Here is a 17,254-nt window from a genome sequence, read left to right on the forward strand (position 1 = left end):
ATGGACAAGTACAGAGTGTACTATAGCTTTTCATGTGTATATGAAGTTCAAATTCTTAAGCAATAAATCGGTTGGGTTTTTTTTTAGTTTATTTTAGTTGCTATCTGCAGTATAAGGGTTTATGATGCTTTAATAGTCACCTTTCAACATGATTTGTTATTAAGAGAAAATATGTACGTTACTAGAGACTAAATTCTCGTACTTAAAAAAAAAAAAAAAAAAAGGCAACTTCTATCTACTTTACCAGTATCAGCACCAAACATTTTAAGAAAGAAACGCACCAAATACTTGATAAATTACCAATACGTGGCAGTGTTGGCAGTTCCCCCAGTCTAGCAGCAATCCATGTTCTCATTACATTTCCCAAATTGCCCGAATAACTTGAAGTTTTTACAGGCCAGTTTAAAATGTTCAAAAATGTTATACTTCCTTTTAGACATTGTTCTTTATCACCATCTTTCTCCCAATCATTTCTGAGTGCCTTTTCTAAATGTCACTTACCAAAGCTCATTTTTAATGAGCACACTGAATAATTAATTGCATCTGTAGAAATAAATTCAATAAAATTTCATTTACAAACTCCCTCAGCTTTTGTTCATATTAAGTTTATATTTGGAAAAAAAATCTTAGCACTTAAAATTGACATTAAATTAAGAAAAAGGTGTTTTTCTTGTTGTTGTTTCATTGTTGTTGTGTGTTTTTTTTTTAAAAGAGCATTCATTTTTTAAGGAAGACAATCTGGAGAGTTAAGCCAGATGGCATATAGCTAATTTAGACTAATTCAGAATGAGGAAGTACTTTACTATAAACCACCAGCACAGATTTATCAGCTCTTCAATGCATCAATGTATGTTTCAAGCTTGCTTGCTTAAATTCATAAACTTTTTTTTTTGTTTTAGGGGTAAATTTGAAGAGAAAAACATCCATGAAGACACCGGCTCCCCTCTAAGCATTAACCTTTCCTAGTTAGTAGAATAGATTGAGAGCACAAACCCACCACCACAGTTGTTTGGGGAGGAGCCACTAACAAAACATACCATTTTACTGACACTTATTTTCCTGGCTAAACAGCACAAAGGCAAAAACAGACACCACAAACACAAGGAAAATCTCTGTAACAGGACGCAGCAACTGCCAATTTGTCCATCAATTGTTTTACATTTGGAAACAAACAGAAACGAACAAGTTGTAAGGATTCGGAGAATCCATAAACCAGTTTGGAGAGAGAACTGAGTCACACAAAGCACAGTGGTAGAGAATAGCTAAAATAAACATCCATTTGGAGATGTTCAACACAGCACAATACATCTACAAGCACTAACTGATCTTTCTCAGGGATTAACCTGAGTAGGAACTCTACATCTGGTTTCAAAATAACTGAATGAAGTTTCTTGTCTATTACCAGGAATCATTAGGGGGTGGATAAAACATCTCCTGTGCTCTGTATCTACTAACACATAGGCTCTAGTAAAAAAAAAAAAAAAAAAAAAAAAACAATCGATTCCATTTTGATCCTAAAGGAGAATTAATTTCTTATGTTTAATGCTTAATTCTGAAAAATGATGCTTCCTCCAGGAGCGTGCACAAGGAGGATGCAGCAGCCTTTTCGTTCAGATCCTAAGTGTTAACCAAGGAACCATATTTCTGGTCCACGTTCTGCAAACAACAAGAAGGGCCACAGAAGCTGCTGACCAGTTCTGGCAATGAGGCATCACGAGGTCAAAATTTTTCAGAGCTGATGCTGTGAAACTTGAGCAGCTACTTCTCTGGAAGAAAAAGCAAGTAACATTTGGGACCAACACAAAAAGGGGGCCATTATGCTTGCAAAAAGGAGAATTTCACAGTACTCCTTAGACTCCAGTTCCTACACAGGCAAAATGAATATCCACAAGATTCCCTGCAGATACGGGAATGTGCTTCCCAGTAATTTTCCTGTTAGGTTTTCTATTCTCTGTTTTCAGATTTGTTTATTTTAAAGAGACAGCAACAAGAATCTGCTGAACATACACGGCTTTAAACAAGGAGTTCTATGTTAAGTCAAAACCCTGGGCCAACCTTAAACAATCCAGCAGAGGAAATCATTAAAACTTATTACAGCCTAATGTATCCTCATATTGGATTACTCTAATTTATTTTTTCAGACCCCATACTGAAGATAAATCAACTGTAATCATTACTTACGTACTAAAACACAGATAACGAAAATCATGGAGAAGGGGGAGGACAGCTTCTGATACTCAACCCGATCTCAAATGAAGCAGTTCTTTCTATCAGCGCTGCCAGTACTACATTCATGAAGATGATGGAAAGAAAATATTAAAAGGGGTCACACGGAGTGCTTCAGAAACCCAGTGTTGTTGCATAGGCTTCAGTAGTTTCCATTTATGTTCACATATTCCTTTCCCCATAAGCATTAGAACTTGGAGAGACTGTTCTTGGACACGACTTGGTAAAAACTTTAAAAGGCATGATACTTGTAGATAGATTTATATTTGGGGATTTTTTTTCTAAATGCCATTAAATAATCTGTTCAATTACTGGAGAAAATATTCCTAAAAGAATATATATGCCAGATAATGATTTTCAAGTGTGTATATTTAACCTCTGGCTTTTATTTTTTTAATATAAAAGAACTTTCAATCTTTTGTATAAGAGCATTCCTGCCAAAGGTAATTCTCAATATGGAAAAAACGTGTGAGTCAGATATGATCATTAGTCTTAACTCTTGGCATTTTTATTGCCAATAACCCATCAATCACATAGAGTGCAGCCAATGACATAGAAGAACTTGCAGCAATACCAAGATGACGATCTGCTCCTCTTCCCAGACGAGGTTTTCATTTAGGAGGAGAGAAAAATAAACCAGAAGGAACTAATTGGCGTATCCATGTTCTACAAGGTACAAGATAAAAAGGGCTTCTCCAAATGGATGTAAATGAGTTTCGGAAAAACACACTGAATTTCTCAGACGAGAAGTTACTCTTCTTGTATCTCTGCACACACTAATATAGCCAGTTAACAGAGTATTTATAGCAGTCCTCAGCCAGTTAAAGAAAAGAAAGAGGAGAGTCCTCTCCTCAGACCATTTCTGAGTCTCCTTTGAGTATGTGAACATCTGCAAACAGGTAAAGACAACCTTGGAGACAGAGCTCAGCTTATGGCCATTCAACTAGCCACATCCTCCTGAACTGCTCTTTCCTGTCTGTCCATATATAAATGCTCTGCAGGCACTCCAACACCCACACCGTGTGCGCTGCGTATCTGTAAGGCAAGGCTCACGAGGGTGTAATTCTCACCTTCCTCTAGCGTATATATTAAAAGGAGATGCAGAAGGAAAGGAGATGAGAAATGCAGAAGGTGGAGTTACTGCTGGCAAACTGCTTGTTCTGAACACAGCCTTAAGGAAAGCAAGTCTGGGAAAGAGACCTTGAGCACTAATATTTTCCATTTTACTGCTGGAGACTGCCCCGTTCTGTTTGTTTGTTTTTCTCTCTCTTACTAACACTTGCATTCATCGAGAACACCCACCCTGGATCTTTTCATCGCCATTTAGGAAGATAACGTCACAATGGTTCTTCCTCTTCCACCTGTTGCCTTTGCTTTCTGCACATAGTTACGACTCTCTACCCAAATAGGAATGAGAAAACTGACTTATTAATTTACAGTATGGTATACATGAAAAAAAAAAAAGAAGAAAAAAAACCAGAAAGCAGCAAAGCATACACAATTACATTGGATTTACACCAAAAAAAGGAATGCAGCTCCTAATGTCCTAGAAGGGAGCCAACAACTCAATCATTCACCAAGATGAAGAACAGTAAGATATCCGCTATAGGATAGAGCACACTGTGGGGGCACTTGAACGGTTAAAGTTTTAATGTCCCTAAACCATCCAGTCACCTAGCCATAGCCAACTCCCAGAAAAGCAGCAGCATTATCCATCATTTTCAGTAACAGCTCAGTCGTCCAAAATTATCTTTGGATTCTATGCATCTGGAATATCACAGAAGAGCAGACATTATAAAGATAGCGTTAATGATTAGGTCCCATACAAACACAAGCCAAAGTACACCAACCATCACAGGAGAGAGATTTGTGTATCTGAAAACCAAGAAGGCTGTAATCAATTTATAATAAAGACAAAGCAAATGGAGCATTTACTAAAACATACTGTTAACATTTTAAGATTTAATGCAATGAATTTCCAGCTCAAACATAAGAGCTAGACATTTTCCAAGTTACAAAACACATCTCTGCAGAGCTTATGGTACTCAACCCTACCTACAGACAGCCTCTGAATTGGCTGACAGGCTGAAAGATGAATTACTGGGTTTAAGACCAATTTCATCAACCAATTTAGAAAGCTGTTAAAATCTGTTGTGGATTATTCTGTTCTGAGAAAAGCCACACTTGTATGACCAACTGTAATCATTCATAAACGCAAACATCCATTCCCACAGGCTCACCAGCTAACCAACAGCCAGACATTGCTACAAGAGACCCGAACAACCTACCTACCACTTCCAAATCCAGCTTGGTACTTTACAGGTGTCGTACAATCCGTATGCACATAGAAGCAACTCACACTTTTTTTAAGCCAATTTCTCTTTTTCCGAACAAAGACTGTAAAAATTAAATGCACAGTGAAAGGCAGGCTCTGAAGAATCTTTGGACTAAGCAGATAAGGAAAAGCAGCAAAAAACAGTGCAGCCAGGCCATCTTGCAACCAACATAGCTGAGACTGAAAAATACTGTCACCAGAAATGGCATTAGTCTTCTACTCTTAAGTACAGACTGGAAAAGAACACGTCATGACTTATAATTAACAGGTTAATATGAGCCTCTTCAGAGATAAACGTACTCAAAGACGTAAGAGCTAAGATCTTTTTCTTCAGACAGTATAGAAGGAAATTTACAGCTGTTACCCTTCTTTGAGCCTTTATATCCTGAACCGCAGCTAGATAACGCAACCTGCTGGGGATTGTATTAAACAAGAAACAAAACTGGGTGATCTCTAAGCAAATAAGCAGTCGTATTCCGTAACAAAGTATGTGAGCTTGACTGATCTTCAGCAAAGTCACAGTGAAAGAAATGATCTACTGCAGCTGCAGTACTAAAACAGAATTTACTACCTGGTTAGAAAACACGACATGAAACAAACGCAAAGACTGAACTGACAGTCCACACAGAAGCAAGAGAAGGCAACGAAAGGCAGAAAGACTGAGAGCTTTTAGCTCTGTGTTAGATATATGCTTAGTGGGATTTATAAACGTCACTAGGCAGGCTAGGCTTTTTGCTATCTGCACAGTTTAACACAAATACCTTCATGAATTTGGCCCAAGATCAAGAATAATTCCAGGAATCTCTAAACCAAAGCAAAGTGCACTGACTAAATATCAGAATTTCTTCAGTAACCTTCCACGCCCAATTAGAAGTAGAAAGGCTGGCAAAAGATAACAAAGATACATCAATAATTTATCACAGTTCATTAAAAATGTGCAGAACATGAGACTTGCGAAAAAATGAGACTCATGAAAAGGAGATTGTGGTGCCTTAATACTTTAGCAAAATTTTTCTTTTTCTTCGTAAACACACACCTAGTCTGTGATGCTGCCTGTACTAGGTATGTTCGAAACAGAGAGCAAAAAGCACATTTTTTCTGCAATTTCAAATGCACAAAGTACTGAAAATGAAATAAGAACTAATCTAACACACATCTTATAACCAAAACATCAAACGGCTCTATTCCTACAGGCAGAAAAGAGGAAAAAAATAACTCATCCATATATATTATAGAAAACTCCTGCAATACTAACACAAAGTGCAGCTAAATGTGTTAGCAAGGTCCTTTGTGTAGAAGGGCAAGAAAGGAAACCCCTACAGAGTCAAAAACTTGCCCATCCACTGAGAGTGCCAGCATGTGCAATCAAAATAATTTAGACCAATTTGTTAAATGAAGCTCTGTTAAGTACCTTTTTATAAACTTTTATAAACTACAAACAATTGTGCAGATGTTATGATCCAAAATCAAACTCCAACTATCCTGGTATGATCCATTATTATACAGATGGCTACATTTACATTTCTTTTTCCAAATTGTCTTACAATTTCTAATATCTGCATTAGAATAAACACACTAAATGGGCAATTTCAGTCTTCAGCATCATGACTACGCTGTTTGGCTGGGTGTGTGTGTGTACACATATATATTTCCCCCCCCTTTGGTAGAGACTGCTGCATTGAGCAACAACAAAGACGGGAGAGAAAACCGAGGGCCAAGCAGATCAAAGCTCACTGCATTCAGAGTTTAAGTTCAGTAAAAAGTTTGCAAGACACCTTCTTGAACAAAAGACATTAAGAAGGCCCAATGAGCACTGCATTTCCAGTGATGTACGACCATGAGGGACTACATTTCTATTTTCACTTCTGCAACAGAGGATTTAAACCAACACCACTGTTCCCAACATCAGTCAGAGGCCACCCAGCATAAGCCTGACTTACATGGCTCGAGAATTTTGGGGGTGAGGGAAGCAGCGTTACAAACTGGGTTTCAAGAGAGCAGTTACGGTAAGTGAAGCCTCGACAGTCATCAGATAAACTGCAAAAAAAATACATCAGGTTTCTGCAAACAGAACTAAAACACACGGCTCACAGAGAGACGGTTCAAAAATCGTTTTCAGTGTATACTTCTGGTTTTCTTGCTTTCTGTAATTACCCAACTGGTTATATCCACTTGCCACTGCACACATTTTTATAGAAAGGCCAAGGATGCTGCTACTCTGAGAGCTGGTACTGAATCTTCAAATCCCATATACCCTAGATGGCTGTTAAAGAAACCCCACTCTTTACTTTTTATAAATAATACAATTTTAAAAGATATTAGGAGCAGATTTCCTGTCTCAAACTCCACCCTTTAATATGGAACAAAGCGACTGAGCTAAAGATATGCAAAAATGTACAGTTCCCCAGAAAGGAAAAATTCTGTTTGGAAAGACATTCAGATTCCGAACTGTTTTTTACGTTTGGAAATGTATCAGTTAAATAACATCTGCTGCCAAGTAAGGCAGATGGAAGACTGGCTCCTTGCCACCTCACCAGCCTCACCGAGACCTTGCGAGATGTACGGCTGTTTCATCCTGCTGAGGCTCTGAATCCATCCACAGCTCTTTTCCACCTTGCTTAAAGCAAAACTAGGGACTCTCCAAAAAACACTGTGGGTTATTCTTTTTAAAACTATACTGATGTATCATTTTCCATAAGTAAGAAGACAGGTAGTTTTTGCCAGCTTTTTAAAATAGCACTACCGGTACGTTAATCTGGTGTGAACAGAGATGCAAAGTACTTTGAATCACATCTTGGAAATGAAATTTCTGTCCTTCCAGAGGAGGAAGGAAATTTGCCCCCTGCAATCACAAATTGATGAGGTGCTCCCCTCTTTATTCATTCTTTTCGTTCTACTCTTGGAACCACATACCCCAAGTTACAGCAAAAGTTTCAAGGGAGAGTGCTCCTAAAACTGGATTTTTGAACCCTAAGCACCTCCAGACACTAACATGAAAAATATTTCAACTCTCTAAACTGGAGTCCACATGAATATATAAGGCTTTTCTGCCCCCTTCTGTCTGCTACCTTTGATATATTACTTCGTAAAATGTATAGTATGTAACGTATGCTTCCATAATCTGGTGCGCTGTGTCAAATGCATTAAAATTTACAGAGCTTCACTAAATAAAATCCTAATAATCATTTTCACCCATTTTGCAGCAGTCATGAAGTAAAGACTATTCCCTTTCATTAAAAACAATAATTCTTTTCAAATGTTTATTTAAGAAAAAGGAGCAGCATGAGCCGTACGAAGGCATTTGTCCTGAACCAAACTGCAATTGATGTACTCTCTGCTTTTATTTCTTAAACGCAATAGCTGGCTGTGTTCACAGAACCACAGAATTAAGGTAAATGCTCTGCTCTCCCCAGAAATTATCTAATACGACCTTATGGGATTTGGCAACGGTGTAGGTCAACCTACCTTTTAATACTTCTATAATTGGTTTTAAATGTTCTTAGATGTTAATTACACTAGTAAGTGTCCCCTCTAATCCATATGAATAACTCAAAGCCTTTTTGATCTCCATGTATGCCTTCTTTTTTCATTCTCGGACACCCTTACAATTAAAGGATGTTGATTTCTAAAATGTCTTGACACAAGGGGCAAATTCTGTGTGCATTCAGCGCTCTCATTTCTTAGCTTGCTTTTAAGAATAGCGATATATTGCACCACAAGGGGCTCCATGCAACTGATTTTCTGTTTTTGTGCCATAAATTTCAGATTCACTGAAGTCCAGGATGCAGAACGAAGTTGCTATATATTAGCTAAGTGGGAATAAATGTTTACCCACATGTGGCTCAGAACACGCACAAATTATTTCAGATGTTTCAAAACTCCCTGTTTAAAGGATTTCACATCTGTCATGCGCTAAGAGCAACAACCAGGAAGCTTAAGGCATGACAACACTGCAAATTGTCAAATACTAAGCCTCGCAACACATCTGCAAGATTGAAACCCTCGTCTAAAACATGAAGAAAGTTTATTACCTAACTTTATCACCTTTATTTTAAGTGCATATTGCTGAAAATCTTAGCTATCAATGTATTTTTTTTAAGAATTCAAAATCATACCCTTAGATTTTTTTTTTGTTTTGAGCTTCATAGGCATATTTTAATCACCACCACCATTTAAGAAAATCCACATATTTTGCGTCTATTTCTCAGACAAAAATTATTAGTCGCTACTTGCTAAGCTATCATCTGAATCGCTGGACCATTACAAACAACATTTCATCAGAAACCATTAAGTTTCATCAGAAACCATTAACGTATGGACTGGGAAAAACAAATCAACACAGTTCAAACCGTGGTCACTTCAAGAAGTTTTCATAGATTAGGTTCCATCCCCTACACATCCATGAATTATTGAACTCTCCAAAACGCAGCTGAAATGTTAGTATTAAATTGTTAGTTTAATCCTGTAACTGACCTTGTATTCTCAACCTAAAGGCTATCTGAAAGTTATATACTGTTTCTGAACTTATCAAATCCCACCAACAAATTACTAAACACTTGGCTCCTCAATATCTTAGTGCAACAATAATGGAATGTGAAATTCCAATGAGAACACTGCTGTACAAACTTCTTAAATACAAGATACCACTTCTCCCTAGTCCTGCATGAATTTTAACTCCCAATAGTGGAGGGATTAAATATAAGATACATTCAAACCAATGATACATGGAATTTGGAGCACTTGTTAACGGTCTGTAACAAAACTCCAGACAGACTCAACCACCAGATGAGCTTAATTTCCAAATAGCTAAGTCTCTAGCACACACACATCCAAAACAAGAATGATGATTGTTTGCAGCACTGCTGCTGTAGATCGTACCAGATAAAGCAAATAGCAATAAAAATCAGAGTCATGAGAGTTCTAGAACTATTTTTAATAGAATTGTGTACTGGTCCTAACTACAACAAATCACTGAAGTTCACTGAATTTGTAGCATGTACTTGTACCTGAAATGCAGGTTTCAATGCAGGTAAAATAAAAAGATGTCAATCAGTATTATTACAACTGAGCACCAGAATCAATCTAAAGATGTTGAGGCTGACAAATTCTTTTGATAAATTAGGAGACTTTGGAAAGCAGTTTAGTATTTTTCAGGGAATCAGACATTTAAGTATTTTGTTAAAACTGCAGACGAAGAAACTAACACTATGCAGCTCTGGATAAAAAGATGTCAGGAAAGATGGGCTGCCATCTAATTGTGGAATTCCATTATTTGATTAGTTCCGTTTTATCATCCAGATTTATGATGGTAAGAGAGAACTGCAGTTTTCATATAAACATGTCTACTATACCTCCGTAAGTTATATGGGGTTTTCAGCCATCCCTTTACAAATTTCAAGCCACAACAATTCTTCCAGGCTAAAATGCAGCTAAGCATTGGCTCGCATTGTAAGGAAGCAGTAGCTAATTTTCTTCTTTTAAGAAAACCATAGAGATTGCATTTCATGCATTCAACTTGAAAACATGTGTGTGTGTTTACGTACACACAAATCCATGTGTAAGCAACCCCTCTATCACCTGGCTTTGCAGTGAGGGATTTAAAAAAAAAAAAACAATAATAGGTGGTAGAACTGAAAACAAAAGCCACAAAAGGCAGGAAAAGTAACAGCATTTTGAGCCAATCGATGCAATTATGAATGGCAGTTCAAGTCCTAATTCCCCTAGTCAAACTTCATCTTTGTCTAAAATGTTTTTTTCAAGCTTATTTTGCTTATATTTATGTGCAATCTTAAAAAAAAAAAAAAAAACTCGAGATTCTAAACAAAATCTTAAAGTTTAAAGAATAAATATGCTCTAAAGTCTTGATTTTTTTTTAAATTATGATCTTTAGATATTGTTAATGTTAACTTTGTTCCCTATCTGGGAGTGCACCTGAGATGACCATGGCAAAAACAGGTCCCAGACAATCGTGCCATCTTCCTTCAACCCTTTCCCCACAACCAGGCAGGACTCGCACAAAAGCCGTTCAACGCGAAACGCGAAGGCAGCACGCTCATCCCCAGCTCTTCATGACACCATCCCATTAATTACAAACAGAACCCTCACTGGCTGAAGCTACAGATATGACACTCCAGCCGTTAATTTAAAACAAGTTTGTTTGCACACAGTACCACTGACTGACAACAGAAAGTGGCAGGGAAAGTTTGTTCATTTATTGATACCGCAGGGTCCAGGCCAAAACCATGACAGAAGTTCATCTGTGTTTTTGTCAGCCACTCCCAGACTTCAAGGCCTGTGCTAAAGACTCCGCTGGAAAGCGGCTCGAACACAAGATATTCTGAAGGATAAGTAAACACTGCTTGCTTACAGAAAGTGACAAGAATTTCTGAAGACCTGATGAACTCCAAAACTTTTTCCAGAGAGCCTCCTAACACATTCTGATTACCACCCCAAATAACTGACTGTGTTTTCAAGACATTATCAATAACAACTGTTTTTTTTTAAACCTGGCTTAATTTTACTTATTTTTTTTTTCAGGCTGACTGTTGAGTTGTCTTGGGGGCTGAATAAGCTACCAGACAAATATTTTTTCAGGCCTACGTTCAGTACATCAGATCAGGCTCACGGCAGGCAGAATAATGTACCTGTAACTTGAAAAATAAACCATCTGCCATACATTTTTCAGGATACTATAGCCCTCAATACATGCTTTGTTTCAAACCGTGGCAACCTGAAAAAATCCTTCCTGCAAATTGAGCGTCTTCAGACTTGAAGCAAGTGTACTTCCATTAAGGGAGAGTTAGCTTTTAACTTCACTTGAAGATATTAACAATCTGAGAGGTTTATAATGCTAATCTATTTATCAATGAATTAAAAAGGGAATGAAATAATAGCCATAAATTAAACTCAGAGAGTAGTTTACATTGCCTAATGAGTTGTAGTATTGACCAAAGAAAATGTGGAAAAGAGCTTAACTACATATCCCAGAGACTCAACAGCCACCATTTAATAAAAAGAACATAAGAATTACCATTCTTTTTAAAAGCCAGGAGTAGCACAGTTTGTTAAAAGGAATAAAAATCCTTATGATAAAAATGCGACAAAAATGAAAGAGCTATTCAACACCTGACAGTATGAAATTAGGTTGGTTATGGGGGTGGAAATTCCTAGAAAAAAAACATATATACACAAGAAAAATTCCAGGCATTTGTTTTTTATACCTATACCTCGAATAGATTATTTTTCCCTTTTCCCCTAAAGGCTCTATGCAGGAGGCAACAATACTTTTGGTAAATTCAAAACGAATGTCATACTGTAATTTTTCTCCCTACTCCCATGCTGCTTTACAACTTCATTTAAAATCATCTCATTTTTCAGTTTTGTATTATTCACCTACAGAACCACTTGTAAGCAACAATACACCAGAAATACAAATCTGGAACTGCAAGCTGAGTGGATGAACAAACCCCATTCATCAAAAATTATTATGCTCTGTTGATTAATCTTAATCGTGAAACAAACATGGTAACAAACTACACCTACAAAAATTAAGAAATTTTTTATATCCCATCTGGTACACAACTGCATCAAAAGCCTTCTCTTGTAAAAGAGATGTAAACTCCCTGGTTTGTACCTTAAGACAAAAAAGACAAATGCTGTTTTCCAGAACCAGCTGACTTAAACTACCAACACTTCATTTAAGTGCAGTCAGGTCCATCTGAAGCAGCTTTATTTTAACAAGAGAACGTCCAACCCATTAATAAGTCGTGCCCAAGGATACCGTATCAGGCCCTTGCACAAATATTGAGTGCATTAAACTCTGCAATTCCATTTAACTCTCCAGTTCCCATTAAAGACAAAAATATATGAAATTCTATCTCTATGCTTAGTGATCAGTATCCTTAATCGGTCAGCCATAAATGCATGTAGTAAAGAACCAGATGTATGTGGTCTGTATTTCAACTTCACCATAACAAAGGTTCAAAGAAAATATCGGAACTAAAGAAACTATTTACATGTGAATTTCCATATTTCATCAGAACCTTTTTTATCGTGAAGAAAATACCAATTTAAAATTTAAATCCTCTCCAAAATCAAAACATTTCAAAAACTGTTATTCTCAATTATATAACGATGAAAAAAAATCCTTAAGAACACAGTAGAATTGCACAATGTAACATTTGCAGAAAATATCCAGAAAAACAAATGATGGAGAGTTCTGTGAAACCAAAACAAATTCCTGTGTTATCTAAAGCGATCAACCTGAACCATTTATACTTGGGCTTACCCACGCAGAAAAATGATTAATGGAAAGATGCCGACAAAAATAACACTGTTTCTGGACTGAAGTCTTTCAGATGAAATATTTTCTTTAAAATGTGGATAAAAGATTTTAGCTGCACTGTCACACGCTGTGTTCATCAACTTATAAATCTCAGGACCTGGGCACATGCTCCGTTTCAAACTTATCATTTGGGGCTGCCATTCTGACAGGCAGCCGGCACTGCACCAGCTGTGCTATCGAAGAAGCTTTCAGCAGCTACTGGAATTTCTGACCATCGCGGTACCTCATAAAGAAAAGTAATTAGATATTTTTAATAGCTGTATTGCCAGGAAATGTTGCAGACGGAGGACGAGAGACAATCACTTCCTGGACAGGGAAGCAGGGCTGTACTAATGCTGCACGAAGCTGGAAAAGCTGGGATCGCTGGGACAAGGCACTTCCCGTACCGACTCATTAACTTACGTTGCTACTGTTCTTGGCTCTTTTCAAGCTCCAGGTTTAACACAACTCAGTGCAATCTAAGGATTTGTGTTTTGAAACCTTCTGACGGTCTTTCTTCTAAATAAACGTGGAGAAACTGTGCTTATTCAGTTCTGCTTTTCATGTAGTAACTCACTGAAATGCAGCAGATCACATCTCCAATTCTGCATGACCTCCTTTAAAATGTTTTCTGATAGTTTTTGCTGTAGCTTAAGCCACTTTCTAGATTTAAAAATTAGCCTGCTGTTCCTCTGTATCCCAACTGTTCACAGAAATTACTCTTTACACAGGACCGTGTATCCTTTATTTTCCTGCATACCTGCACTGCAATTAGCTGGAATATAACGAAGTACCATAACAGCAGATCAGCATCAACAACAGGAACAAAAGAATTGAGCATAGTCCAGCATAAGCACACCTTCACGGATGCAAAATATCAAGAGCAGTAGACAGTACTGTAATTTCTGAAAACAACATTTCATAATTTTCCAAGAAACATCAACAAACCTGCAAAGTACACATACCCAGAAAAGGATGCTTGAAGATTTCCACACAAATCATGCCTCGCGTGCGTAATAGACAGAAAGCGGAGTAAGACTAAAACGTACTGCATTTCTGTCCTGGGAGCTAAAAACATGGGGTGGTTCCTGATTTATTGCAAGTCTGCTTGAAAACTTCTGCTTCATTTCCCTAACAAGAGTTTTTAAAGCTTGGAAACAATAGTTTGGCACCAAAAAAGAGTACAAGTTATCCCAGTAAGTCAACATGTTAAGTTTTCTAGAAAAGACCATTTATCATTGAACGCAAGTCTGACAACCATTACCAAAGTTACACTCCTGCCTCCATAACACAACTGGATGGTCAGATGATACTTTATCAACTCCATCTCATCAGCAGCCTATCCACAACAGCACCACACACAGTGTAAGATTCCACATCATAGTCCCGGCAGGCATCAGTGCTCAGATGTGAATTTACCTGTTACACTGCAACTACACAACTCCACCACAAGGTGAGACAGAAAAAAGCCCCTCTGTCCGAGTTGTCCTGGTTTTCATCACTTGATGACCTGCACGTATTTCAAACTGACAAGCCTTAGGAAATTCATTTACTTTTAAAAGCACAAATACAACAGAGCAATCAAACTGTGTGAATTTATAATGCACAGTTCACGTGCTTTACTGCGTGCACTGCTGTAACACACATTTTGATCGTATTAAATCTGCACCAAATTAATGCAAGCAACTAAATTACCAAGGAAAAAAAGTAAACAAAATTCACTATAGAGTGGAAGGGAAGAGATCACAAATCCAAAGGTATTTTTTGAAAAAAGGTAAGAGTCCGCTATACTGGCATCTGGTTGACATGTCTTAAGTAACTACAGCATTTTTGTTAGAGCGGTAAGCCTGGTATTATTGTGGCAGAAAAAGGAGATGGGGGTTGAAGAATCTTATTCAGATGCAGAATCTATTATCCAAAACACTGACTGTGGCTGGCAGCTCTCCACTGCCATCTGCAATGGAAGGGGAAGAGGAACCAACGCAGAGTTGATAGAACAGTCCACGTAGGTTGTGAATCAGAAACAATGAACGAGAGATTGAGGTTTTTATGAATGAATGAGAGACGGGGAATTCAGTGAAACATCCCACCGCTGTGAAATTGAAGTGTTATTAATGCCAAAAAGACCTGCAAGTTAAACACGTACACCCCTGTTTTCTTTCGAGTCACATATGCCATAGACTGCTACAAGAACAAAAAGCTTAGTGAAAATGCTTGTGTAATATTTCAGTTAATTGCTCTATGAGCCAAACAGTTATTATAGGTACTTAATATCTTTTGATATGGAACTTAGCTGTAATTGACCTTTTTCACATATCATAGGGAAACTCCAAAAGCATGAGGTAATGCAGACACGGGACCTGTTTAAAGAAAAAAATGGAAGAAGGGAAAAGGAAGATGTCCAATGATCAAAATGATCATTAACAGCATATGAAAAAAGGCCAATAAAGGAATTCTGGAGTATCAACACTGTATTTGGACATCTAAAAAAGAAATTTCTTTTGGAAAAGTATGAAGAAATGTGAATTGTTCCTAGCTAGGCAGGTATCTGTTACAGCAAAACAAGCAGACTATTCAAATCTACACTAAAAATAAAAGAGATATTGAACTTTTAAAAAGAGAGCAAGAACCGCATTGAGTTCTTTATCCTTTTAGATTTTTCCATACAGATTTGGTACATTTCTGAAAATTTGACTCTATTCATCACAAGTAATCACTTTCAATTGTGGGGTAACAGGTAGTCTGCATTATACAACAGGTACAACTGCACGAGCAAAGTGTTCCCTCTGAATGTAAAATCTCCAACTTTGAACTTCTTGTGGTAGCAAGATTATACTCCATCCTGTTTCATAAACGCACAAACTGCAAGATATCGTAAAATGTCAGTACCAGTTGAGATACATTCTTTAACTTAGAATATCTATTATACAAATAGCAATACGGAAAGTAAAAACGTATATATACACACGCAGCAGTTAAGTGTAGAGTGATATAATAGAAAAAGGCTATTGTTTGTGGTTTGTTTTCTTACCTCACATGGATGTGCCTCACAACATAAAGGAACTATTTTTTTCTATGGAGATGTAGAGTAGTGCACCTGGAACAGTGCACTGAGCAAAACATATCAAAAACATATACAAAATATTTTTCAGTTATTAACAAAGTTCAGAGCGAGTGATGAAATATCAGAAGATCAAAAAACAGACTGACAAAAAGCATATTAAGTTCATGTATCTTGACTAGAATGGTATGGTGTGAAAGTTGTCTATGAATATTACACAGTTGTAATGGAAAATAAAAAGTCATTATTTAAAAAAGTATTAAGTTTTTCCTAGCTGTAGAAATGTGAATGTTGGAAAAGTCGTTACACAAAAAGTCTCTTGATTATCATATTCCTCTGGCTGGAATAATACCCATGGTAAAACGATAGGCACATCAGTATTTAAGATATTTAGAACCATATTAGGCAACTCATAAAGGTACTCCAGGTCAAACCTTCCCTTTCACCAAAGTGGATGAGATTATTTAACAGATTTTCCATCTCCTACTTCTAACCCCAAAATAAACATAGGTGCTATTCTACCAGGAGTCTTTAGAAAATAAGCACATATAACAAACTCTGCTGTATTTCTGTCTGATAAAAGTAAAATGAGAAGTAATCAGAATGATGAACTCACCAATTCAAAACAACCACAGAAATGAAAGTAAAGCAAGTCTACAAAACCCATCTGAAACGGATGATGTGACTTTTCCAGAGATGGATGAATCTGTCTAGTTTCAGTCAAAATTAAATGTGGAAATGGTTGCAAACTGTCCGTGGACCGGTGTGACACGATTGGTCTTATTCTAAGTAGAAGTAACATCATGAAACTGGTACAAAAATTACCTCTGAGAAATTAATTCGACATTCATAAGCAGCACACCAAGTTCCTGACAGCTATAAAGAAAGCTGCAGAGCTGGACACCAGGGAAAAGGATTTAGGTTATTTTAAAAAGCACATTGATGAGTAATCTATTCTTTTCTTACCATCGTACTTTATTGCAGGTCTGTGTAGCGCCAAGAGGAGAACCTGCCACCATGGGGACTTGGATGGGGCTGTGCTGTTTGTTCATGACAAGATCCAACTTCTCTTCCAGTGATTTACAGGTAGCCTCTAGTGCCAGCAACTTCGCCTCAATGCTATCCAGTCGCAGGCATATTGTCTGATTAATGGAATACAGGAATGACTAGAAAGGGGAGAATGCAAGAGAAACTGCTTTTAAAGACGTACACATTTATCTTCAGCAACATACACATAAGGAAGCTCCAGATAAATGTGACTGGAAGACAATTCTAAAGGAACTAGCAATGTGCCTAGTGACTAAATACA

General features: G+C 37.3%; 1 protein-coding gene across 2 annotated transcripts in view; it reads right to left on the reverse strand.

Annotated features, from left to right (window-relative positions):
* BANP (BTG3 associated nuclear protein) overlaps positions 1-17,254 on the reverse strand; it is a 145,815-nt gene that overhangs the window by 112,904 nt on the left and 15,657 nt on the right. For both annotated transcript variants that reach the window (XM_035566269.2, XM_035566268.2), the window contains exon 4: positions 16,912-17,111. In XM_035566269.2, the coding sequence (XP_035422162.1) occupies positions 16,912-17,111 (200 nt within the window). The remainder of the gene's footprint in view (positions 1-16,911; positions 17,112-17,254) is intronic.

Source organism: Cygnus atratus, chromosome 12 (assembly GCF_013377495.2).
Source record: "Cygnus atratus isolate AKBS03 ecotype Queensland, Australia chromosome 12, CAtr_DNAZoo_HiC_assembly, whole genome shotgun sequence".
NCBI classification, from domain to species: Eukaryota; Metazoa; Chordata; class Aves; order Anseriformes; family Anatidae; genus Cygnus; species Cygnus atratus.